At 37.2% G+C, this 11,631-nt stretch overlaps 1 protein-coding gene across 1 annotated transcript in view; it reads right to left on the bottom strand.

Annotated features, from left to right (window-relative positions):
* LYST (lysosomal trafficking regulator) overlaps positions 1–11,631 on the bottom strand; it is a 165,442-nt gene that overhangs the window by 135,656 nt on the left and 18,155 nt on the right. Inside the window, exons 2-4 of the mRNA XM_019651799.1 lie at positions 10,817–10,907; positions 8,268–9,098; positions 639–1,884 (exon numbers count right to left, since the gene is read on the bottom strand). Of these exons, the coding sequence (XP_019507344.1) occupies positions 639–1,884; positions 8,268–9,098; positions 10,817–10,907 (2,168 nt within the window). The remainder of the gene's footprint in view (positions 1–638; positions 1,885–8,267; positions 9,099–10,816; positions 10,908–11,631) is intronic.

Consider the following 11,631-nt stretch of genomic DNA (forward strand, 5'->3'; position numbering starts at 1 on the left):
AAAAATAATAAAATAAAAAAACAAATTCTGGAAACCTCACTGGTGGAATTCTAACTAATTTTGATTTTCTTTCTTTTTGATTTTCTGTGTTTTCTAATTTTCTTACCTATATTGCTTAGGTAATAAATGTAAATATGGTATCAAAAAAATAATAATCTCCTTAATTCCAGTCCTCGATAATTATCATTTCATGTATGTGCATATTTTGCATAGTGGTAAATAAGTGGGCAATATTTCTATTTTTATATATCTTACTAATAAAACATTTTAAGTATTTTCTCGTGTCCCAACAGGATCTTTGTAACCATTGTTTTTAATGGCTAATAATGTTCCATCGGGTAAATATAATTAATTTAACCTTGCCCCAGCTGTTGGAGATGTGTTGTGTCCATCTTCTCTCAGAAATATATTTTTAAAACTTTACTTTTTTTTTCCACTGAAAAATCAATGGCTCTGTCCTCTCCTCCATAACCCCCAGTAAGAATAAATAAATAATAGAAAAATAAATCAGTGTAAAAAAAATATCTGACATGGGACGGGAACTTTTTGTTGTTGTTAAACTAAAATGAAATCCTATGAAAGAATAAAGGGTAAAGCTATTCGAAAGCCTACATTAAAAAATATATCCGCATACAGACCTTGATTTAAACAGGGAAGGCAGCGTTTTTAAATAAAGCTGAAGGACTTCCTGAGGCAAACACTGGCTGTGACGGCCACACACATGACTCTGAGCTGAAGGAGTGCTGAGGTGCTGACAGTGGTGGGCCAGCTCAACCCCTCTTTGGAGCACAGGGTTAAATATGTAATTGTACAATTTCCACTGAACAACTACATTGCCTTTCTGGATTAAACTGCAAATGTGATTTGCAATCTGTACACTATGTAATCTGTCTCCTTCGAAAACAAAATTCTGATAAGCCTCTAGGGCATCCCATCTCCACAGCATGTCTTCAGCCCCACTGCTGGGCAGGATCCCTTGAGACCTGTAAGAAGGACTGGGTAACCCCGAGGAAGGTTCTGTGTCACAGGCATCCCCCTGCAGTGTTTCTTCTAGCTTAGCTAGTTGATCGGAGTCAACAGTACAAATATTGCAAGCTGCTTTTTTAATTTTGTGTGATATCTCGGCTCCTCCTAGCTGATCCAAAATAAGTTTGTTAAGGATGTTCAATATATGCTGCTGGAAACTTTTCAGGGCTGGCAACTGAAAAGCATGGAGCAAAGGAATGATGATGGATTTGGGGTCCATACAACAGCATATCCCGACGTTGTGGACTCCGGACAGGATCTGGACGCACGTGCTGCTCAGCGAGGCCTGCTGCAGGAGGCGCAGGCACTGGTGAGCACACACTGCAAGACAGCAGCACCGCTCGGGGTAGTAAACCTCGCCGTCCGCGGTCTCCTCGAATGGGATTTTGGAAACCTGGTTTTTAAAAGCTGAAACCAGAAGGCCCGAGAGGTCTCTGTGGTGGTGCATAAAGTGGGAGTATTCACACCGTCTGTGCCTCTTTCGTGTACACACTGAATGATGAAGTTGCTCTGATTTCACTTTTTTCACAGCGCTCATTATTTTCATCACGCTATTTATTAGGGCTTTCAAATGTTCTGAGGCCTCGGTAGGAACACCATCTCTTAAAATCAGCCATTCCATTTGGAGAACTGCCGTTTCAAATAAATGAAATCCATGGTGCTGAATGAATTCTTGAACCAAATCCATGGCTTGGCTGAAGAAGAAGGGATTGGAAGCTGCACTCTGAAGACAGCAGAGGAGGATCTGCAGCACTCCTTCCAGAATCTCGGGTAAGAGGAGGGCTCTGTGCCGATGCCTTGAAAACACAAAACCTTCCCCGACCTCCTGTAGTGTTTTCTTTTGTCTTGGTGCAAAANACCCTCTGTATATTTGTTAAAACTCATCCACACAGACACTTAACATCTGTGCACTTACTACATGTATATTAGATGTCAATAAAGCCTGTATAATTCTTTATATTAAACACTGATTACTAAAATAAAAGGACTGCAGTAGATGGGTGAGGGCTTAAACTGCTTCTTTCCCAGAGCGCCCAACAAGTGCTTCTCCGCGTGAGAAGCGCAGATATAAGAGCTAAAGTTCCTCCTGAAACGTAGAGCTTTGAATCTAGTGTTTTGATTCCACCTTAAATAATTAAATCTGGTGCAACTAAATTCCCCCTGAAAGATCCAAATGATCAATCTCCATTCCCTGGTTTAAACAGTTAAATATTGATAAGTGCTATTTTTAAAAAGGCTATTAATTTCACTCTCCTTTTACTTCTACTGTTCCTATTATCATTGCTATAGCTATTCCAAAAAAGTAAGTGACTAGGGGAAGAAAGGGGATTACAAAATATTACCATAGGAAGACATATTATTCAGTTATGATGTGAATGATTTCCATAATTTAATAAAATATTAAAAGACATTTCATGACTTAAAAGAGAAAGCATAAAATCTATAGAGACAAAAAGCAGATTAGTGTTTGCTTAGGGCTGAGGGGGATGGGAGGAATAGGGGCGTGACAGCTAAAAAGCATAGGGGTTCTATTTGAGGTGATGAACATGTTCTCGAATTGACTGTGGTGATGGTTGCATAAACCTGTGGCTACATCAAAAACCACTGAACTGTATGTGAAATGAGTGAATTCTATATATGAATTCTATCTCAGTAAAGCTATCATTAAGAAAAAGCCACTGACATTTTGATTGGGATTGCTTTGGAAACTATAGCTCAATTTGGAGTAAACAGATATCTTTACAACAGTAATTTTTCCAATACATGAAAATTATGTAGTTCTGTATTTATTTGGGTCCTCTCTAGTTTCTCTCAATAATGTTTTATAGAATTCTACACATACTTCTGTACATATTTTATTAGATTTATTCCTGGGTATTTGATATTTCTGATGCTATTTATATAGTATCTTTAAAAAAGAGAAAACACTGAATTATTCTAATGTGGGGGTAAGAAGACAAACAGAGCATGATATGTATATTAAATCATCACAATTTCAAAAGAAAAATCACTACACATAGTCTAACAAATAAATTTTTCTGATTTTTCATTTATTTATAGAAAAGACATACAAATATATAAAACTTAAATTACATTTACTCACACATTTAATAAGTCACATCCATGAAAAAGAATAAAAATACATGAACCTATGAATATTCTGGAATATTCCATGACAGGTGGACACCACAGTGAACAAATACTTCCTTATATTTGTTAGGTTCCTCAGCTTACACTGAAAACAGGCATGGTTTAATTGTAGTCTCTATATTCACCCAACATATGTATTTATTAGAAAAATGCTTTCATAGTAAGAAATATAACAATGGTTAAGTGTCCATCTAAAGCCAGTAACATTTAGAATGTTTAAATATGTGCCTCATATTGGCGCTAGAGAGACCTTATTACCTTTCAATTCAAATTAACTGAAATATTATCTAACCACATTGATTAGTCCCCAAAAGCAGATGGTGGAGTTTTTCTCTCATAAAATAAATATTTGTTTTCCATTAAAATGAAATGAAGGTATAAATCACATTTGGGTTTCAAGTTAACCTTGTCTGAGTTACTTAATTGTTTTTGCATATCAGGTTTTCATCTACAAAAGGATGTTGAATGAAAACATTTCTATATTCCCAACTTGCTTTAAAATTCTGTTAATTCTATAAGAAAAAAATCAGCACAATACCATATGGTCATACTATACTTTAAGCAAACACAATAATGTACAAAATCTAGATGTATAGATGCTAAAGGACTCACTAATTATTAGTTCACACAAAGGATTCTCTATTTTCACCCCATATTTATTAGCAAGCTCCCTAAATATAATTTACAATAAACTTTTCAAAAACATATCTGATGTTTATTGAAAGTGCAAATTTATGTTTCTGAATTGTAATCTTATATCTCTACTAATAATCATAGTTATCTCACACTGACATTAGGATAAAAAACAGTATATATGAAACCACTTTAGAAGGCCATTTATAATTCTAAGATATTTAGACATTTTGAAAAGTATCCAAATAAATAATATATTCATAAAGGGGGCTCCTTTGCTTGAGTGATGAGAACTAGGACTTTATCTCAAAGAGACTCTCAGAAACTACGTAATCCCAAATTTATGTACCTATAATTAACTATAATATACTGATGAAAAAAATTATTTGATATGAAAATGTTACCTGATCAATGATAGAATTTAGCTTTGTGAGTAACAGAAATCCTCGACCGTGGACCAGGTATTGTCCGAGGGCTGCCATGTGTGTCTCCTCCTCCTCTTCCTCCCTGGCCTCTGCCCTCTGGACCACTGCATTGCAAAGCCGGTTGACGTCGCTCAGAAATTCACGTGCCAGAGAGTTACTATCGATGCTCATGACCGAGCTATACATAAAATAAACATTACCCAAAAAAAAGGTTAGAAAAACAAAAATCTACACTTAAAACCATGAGGTTTTATTGTTTGTTTTTAACTAAAGACTTTACATTACTGGGCACTGGTACTTAACTCTATAACATTTTCAGACATAGCTCCGACCTAACTGGGTGCTCCTTAAACATTTGAGCATGGCAGAAATTAGTCCTGGGTGTGAGATGCCCGAGCATAACTGAGAATGGGGAAGTGACAGCACCTAAGCAGAGGATACCAGTGAATGGTGGCAGATAAGGTAGATCCTGCCTTTCTGTTTTAAATTCTGCAGAACTCAAGTAAAATATTCCTGCTTTATATGTTTTAAAAGATACATGGGTCTTTTAAAAATATAAACTTTTTTCACTTGACAGAACTGGACATTCACTGACCCACCCTTCCCAAACACCAGTTTAGTTAATGGAGCCAGGGGGAGGATTTACCTCCAAGGGAATAAAAACTGAAGAAGACTTAACTTCTAGCAGCTGAAGTTATGCCACTTTGTTTCTGACTACACATTTGAAACAAAGGGCTATGTAAGTTTTAACAGTAAGGAAAACAGTAAAGTAAAGCAGACAAAAAGAGATGGGAAAACACAAATATAAAGAAAAAATGTACAAATATTTAGAAAGGAAAAATTAAGCATAACAAATTACCCAAAGAATTTCAAAATAATTTCATCTTAGGGCTACAAGTAATTTTGAGACATCCAGTAACTTTAAAAACGTTTTAACCTGGAGAAGTTAAGCTAAATAAGATGAGTATCGCATAGTCTTCCTCACCCACTTTGGGGGAGAGCCTTCCCCATGGTCTGCTGAGAAGGCAGTGGGCCACACGACCATGCCTATGGCCAAGAGCCTAGCCAGTTCCTGGGTCCTACCCAACCGGCACGCTTGGTCTAGGAGCAGCCAATAAACATGCCGGCCGCAAGGTGTGACCTGTACGGTGCAGCTTGCAAAGAGGCACTGGGCAGGGAAGATTTTCCTTCTCTCCCATAGGAATTTGAATGAAGGGGCAGACTTGATGTGCAGGTACATAGAGATGGGCCTGTGGTGGTCATGATGAGGGAGTAAAGGCTGAGAAGTCAACTGGGTGAAAATGAACCAAAAAGATGCAAAGAGAAGCAGGTAAACATGAAAGGGGGAAACCCAAGAAATTCCCAGTGCTACCTTGCTTAATGGTTTAATTCCTGGATTCCTATCAGGATTCTGGGTATTATTACAATAATAATCCNGTCTCAATAGATGCACAAAAGGCATTTGACAAAATCCAACATTCATGCAGAATAAAAACTCTCAACAAACTGGGAATAGAAGAGAACTTCTGATAAGAGGCATCTAAGAAAAACCTAGAGCTGACATCACACTTAATGGTGAAATATTGAAGACACAGACCAATGTCCAATCTAAAATTTACATGGAAATACAAAGGACCTGGAATAGTCAAAGATTCCTGAAAACGAAGAACAAGTTGGAGAACTTACACCACCTAATTTCTAGACTTACTATAAAAGCCACGGTTATCAAGACAGTATGGGATTAGCCTAAGAATATATATGGCAGATAAGTGGAGCAGAATAGAGTCTAAAAATAAACCGTAAATATGTGGTCAATGATTTTCAACAAAGGCGCCAAGGTTATTCAGTGGCGGAAAGAACAGACTTTTAAGGAGAAATGTTGGAACAACCAGGTAAACGATAAAGCGAGAAAGGACAGAAAGGAACCATAACTCCCACCTCACACCATACACAAATATTAATCCTAAGTGGATCAGAGACCTAAAAGTAACAATAGTAACTAAAAATTTCCTAGAAAAAAAACATAGGAGAATATCTTTGCAACTTTGGGGTTGTAAGACAAAGATTTCTTAGACAGGATACAAAAAGCACTATTCCCCAAAGAAAAAAAACTGCTCTTCTAAAGACATTGTTAAGATATGAAAAGGCGAGCTATAAAGAACATATTCACAATCCAACAAAGACTTTTATCCAGAATATATAAAGAACTACCACAACTGGATAATAAACAAATAACGTGACTTTTAAAATGGGCACAAAACTTGAACACACAAAAGAAGATGTGCAAATGGCCAAAAGCACATGAAAACATCACTAGTTGTCAGAGAATGAAGACCACAGAGAGATACTGCTTCACATTCACTTAGTACGGCTGGTACTGAACAGCCTGGCCATACTGACTGTTAAGAGAGGATGTCAGTGTTAGAGGATTAGAGAGGATCCAATATTAGAGAGGATGTAGACAGGATATTAGAGAGCATGGGATCCCCACACAGTGCTGGTGAGAATGAAGTGGTACAACCACTTTGAAAAACAGTTTGGCAGTTTCTTATAAAACCTACCCTTTGGGCCGGCCGAGTGGCTCAGTTGGTTAACAGCTCGCTCAAGAGTTTGAGCTCTGAGCAACAGCGGTTCGATGCCTGGCCCGAGCTGAGCAGCCGTTGAGCTGCCAAAAGGTGGCAGGATGGCTCAGCTAAAAAAAAACCAAAAACAAACAAACAAAACCTACCCTTTGTTGCAGCAATTGCATGTGTGGATATTTACCCACGAGAAATGAAAACACATTCACACAAAGGCTTTTATAAAAATGTTCACAGCAGCTTTCTTCATACGAGCCAAATGGAAACAACCCAAGCAGCAGGTGGACGGAACAAACTGTAGTATATCCATACAACAAAATGCCAATCAGAACAAAAAGCAGCAAGCTATTGATTCACACATCACGGGTGACTCTGAGGCACAAAAGCACATACTGCATGATTCTGTTTATGTGAAGTTCTAGAACAAGCAAAACTATACTCAGATGGTAGAAGTCAAAACAGTAATTATCTCGCAGGGGGCCCGGGGAGGGACTCACTGAAAAGAGGCATGACAAACTTTCTAAGGGGTGGAAATGTCCTAGACAGTGATGTGGGTGGTGGCAGCATAGGTGTATACCGGCAGTGCCAAAAAAATGTATACACATGACTTGTATTCATCTTTTGTTCTCGGCATATATAATTACAACTTCAATAGTTTTTTTTTTTCCTTTCTTCAAATGTGTATACATTTTTTTGGCACCCTCTGTATATTTGTTAAAACTCATCCACACAGACACTTAACATCTGTGCACTTACTACATGTATATTAGNACTTTATTACTGCATGTTTTTAAAACATGATATCAAGCAGAAATAGTTATTCTTATATTGGTTCTATTGTAGAGGTTCTTATTTAAAATATTGGTTTTCCCACTCTTTGTATATGAAACCCTCTATTCTTAATTTATCTTTAGAGTTTTTGTGAGAAATAGATGAATTTTGTCAATGTTTTTGAGGCCTCAGGATAGTTACATGTACTGTTTTTCGCACTGATGATGGACATCATGTTAATAGTTTTTCTTGAATTAGACCACTGGTTGCAAAGTGTTACAGTAAAGGACCAAATAGTAAATGTTTTAGGCTTTGTAAGTCGTATGTTCTCTGTCCCATATTCTTCTGTGTCTTTTATCAACGCTTTAAAAATACAAAACCTATTCTTAGCTTATGGGTTGTCCAAACACAGATGCTGACAGCAGGATTTAACCTGCAGGGCACAGTTTGCCCCCTCTCCTCCCAACAACAACAACAACAACAACAACAACAACAACAACAACAAATGGTTATTCACTGGCTGTAATACTTTTTATGAAGACTCCATAAGACTTAGGCGGTACCCAGGAGACCTTGTCACCTAGACAAAAGTACTACAAAGAATCCTGAGGATTCTGTGCCACACAAGCCTTACATGCCCAAAGTCTCAAAAACAATTACCAGTGTGGTTTGGAGCATGGANGGTCAGGCTGCTTTTCTAGGCAAGTTCTAATTTTTAAAGCTGCTCTAAGCAACTCAGTTAAATTTTTTCTAAGACTTTCTGGCATCACCTCTGCAGTACTAATATCAACTGACATAAGATGCAACACTGTTCGAAAAAGCATTCGTTGAATCAAGGCCACCGGTTCTTCAGTCCATCCTGCAGACACCAGTGGACTCTCCAAACTGTCGCTGAGGTGACAGCAGTCCCCAAAGCCCGCGAGGAACTCCGTCAGTGTGGGCACCACGCTGGCGGCTAGAGCAGAATTATGATTCAAGGTGATGTCGAACTTACAAACTTTCTCTAACAAAGATAACAAAACATGACACAAGTCAAATGGAGAATTGTGCATGTGACTCATAGTAGACAAGGCGGCGGGCTCACTTAAAATGTCGGTGTTTGCCTCCTGTCTTGGCATGATCTCTTGGAAACTTTCCAAAGCCATGGTATCAGGAGGGGTCTGTTCTTTGGTTGACATGCGGTCAGGTTTAACCGTGAGGTCTTCTTGAGGAGACTGCGTCACCAAATGCTGCAGCTGGTGGGGCCGTTTATGCTTATTCACTGCTATACTTTTGTCATCTGAATTGGCATCTGAATCTGAGGTGGAGAGCTGCGTCTTTCTTGCATCTCTTATGGAATAGCGATGGGTGATTTTACGCTGTCGTCTGCTTTTTCGAAAAACGTTTACTTTTGCAGAAACCTGACCAGATGGGGCACTTCCTTCTAAATATAATTTTTCCTGAGTAGATCTTTGTGAACTTGAGTTCTTTTCTTTGGCCAGGATTATATCAGCTGAGAATGGTAGATTAAAATCTAAGGAAATGAAAAAGGAAAATTTAGAACGCCTTAATGTTTTTAAATTCAATTTGTACTTAGCATCCACTTTAGGAGTTTAACCTCAGTTTACCTGTACTGGGGCTGATTTTCTCTAACTATGTCATGTCTCTGGGTCACTTACTCCCATACTTAACCTTTCTCATGCTAAGTACCAGGTGGTATTAGTTCAAAGGACACACATTGATTTGGAAAAAATAAAGGAGAACAGAATTAGAAAAGTAAACCCAATCTAAAACCATACATTGCATTCTAACGTCAACATAAGAGACTCTTTAGACTATCTGGTGTTTAGCACTGCTGTTCATGACACTTTACAAATCTCCTCCAACAGTGCCATCAATTAAGATACAGTGTATATTATATCCTCAAAAATAGTATTTAGGTTATAGCCCTGATATAACTTAAGAACTTTAAGATTTTCCCCAATTATTTCAAAATCATACAATAGATACCAAATATTCTCTAACACTGAAGTTAAAAGAGATCTTCACTCAAAATATTTACTGAGTGTGCCATGCACTAAACGAGGCACAATTACAGGCACCACTGTTTCATCCTCAGTGCGTGGAACCGAGGGTGTCGCATGAGGTCAGCACTCAATACTAATTTCTGGGGGAAATGAATGATTTTCCTTACTAATTAAAAGATAATGAAATTGGTCTTTCACTTTGCAAAAATTGGTAATAAAATCTACATGAAAAATATAATTGCAATTTAGAATGAATAAATACAAATCTGTAAAAAAAAGATCTGTGCCTCGAGAGGAAGAAGTTATAATAAAAGGAGTCTGACAAACTGCACCTTTGCAAAAGATGCAGGCAATGAAGACAATGTCCCCCAAAGAACACTAATTGGATGCCTTAAGTGATTAACAACTTGTGAATTCTACAAATTCAGAAGAAAATAAGAGCAGAGAGCTAGTGAATCAACTAATAAGCAGGGTAACAACATTACAAGACCTTAGACAACTCCCTAACAAGAGAGTTCCATATCAGAAATATATTAAAAATGCACATATGGCATTAAACTACAGTATTGAAGGATTTTTTTTTTTAACCTGAGAGATCCTTAGACATCTCACAATCCACACATCCCAGACATGGTCAAGGGGGAAAACTGTCAATCCCTCCACTGAAACATTTAAGTTAAATTTCACATACTTAATGTGATATATATATTTAATTCTTTCAAAATCATAAACTAAAAACATGTATTAACCTTAAGTGGAGCAATTCTATTTAGCCTTAAAACAAAATATTCAAATTTATCCTTTGAAAGTAACATTAGAAAAACTAAAGTGCAAAAGTCATGGATAGAGTATGGTAATAGAAAGCAGTCTGTAAAATAAGCAAAGGAACTTCAATGTCTTTCTTCGAATTTTTCACTATCCATTTCTCAGATGCTACATTGCAAGCTTAGATTGCTCCTTTTGCTAAGTGTTCTGCTTCTTCATCTACTTTCTCATTATCATTACATTCACATAATCGCCAAGGAAGCACCATGGTTTTTGTATTATTAGAAGAAATAAAAATGTGTTTGCCTAAAGAATTTTTCATATTGAGTATCATACTAATATATACTGTTCTGAATTGGAACTGTATCAACCAATGAGGCAGAAGTAACTTTTCAATAGAACATTTTTCCCCAGTGGAATTTTGATGACACAAGTGATCTGATAAAGAAAAGAAACATACCTGCTGCCCTTTCTTCTTGAACAGGTATCTTCCATACCAGTGGGAGGAGTGACAGAAGGAGAGTAAGGAGTTCCTCTCTACATGTCAATGCCTGGATTAGAAATAAAAGAATCCTTCATGTTCTGAGGTCATGAGACACGTTACTTCCTAACACCTTGTCTTAAATTTAACCCAAAAAAATCCTTCTTCTTGAAAGGTTGCATTTGAGAAGCTAAGGATCAAATGAACCTATCTTAAATCTAATAAAAGCTGTGAGACCTTTCCATTTATAAACCTTTCCAGTGACAGAAGAAAGTGAGTATCTGACAGTATTTAGCACATTTTTGCTGACTTTTCCAAAAATAGCTATTACACCACCATGCACACTGCAAGAATTCCTCACCTAGGAAGAAACATTTGCTAGGTGAAAATGAAAAGTTAAGCCCTATTAATTAGTAAACCAATAACATAAAGTTACTAGAAAAACACGAAGTCTTCATGCAGTTAAACGTAAAACTCGGAGAACGTGATTTAAAAAAAATTGACATTAATAAATAATACAGAGAGAAAGACTTATTAGTGAAGGTAATCCAATATTTATTGATGGCACACGATATCCAAAGCACTTATTGTCTTACCCTTCCTGGAGGAGATGGTCCAAGCCCTGGAGAAGTTCCCCTGATTTGGCCCATAAGATACATACACACAAACAGTTAAAGAACAGAAGGCATGTAGTATGAGTAGGTACCCAGGTGTGGCACAGGTGTTCCATTTAGGAATGCGCAGAAAAGAGCAATCATATCAGTTACAAGTGTGGAAGTGGGAATGGAGCTAGA

Source organism: Hipposideros armiger, unplaced genomic scaffold (genome assembly GCF_001890085.2).
Source record: "Hipposideros armiger isolate ML-2016 unplaced genomic scaffold, ASM189008v1 scaffold_167, whole genome shotgun sequence".
In the NCBI taxonomy this organism is placed as follows: Eukaryota; Metazoa; Chordata; class Mammalia; order Chiroptera; family Hipposideridae; genus Hipposideros; species Hipposideros armiger.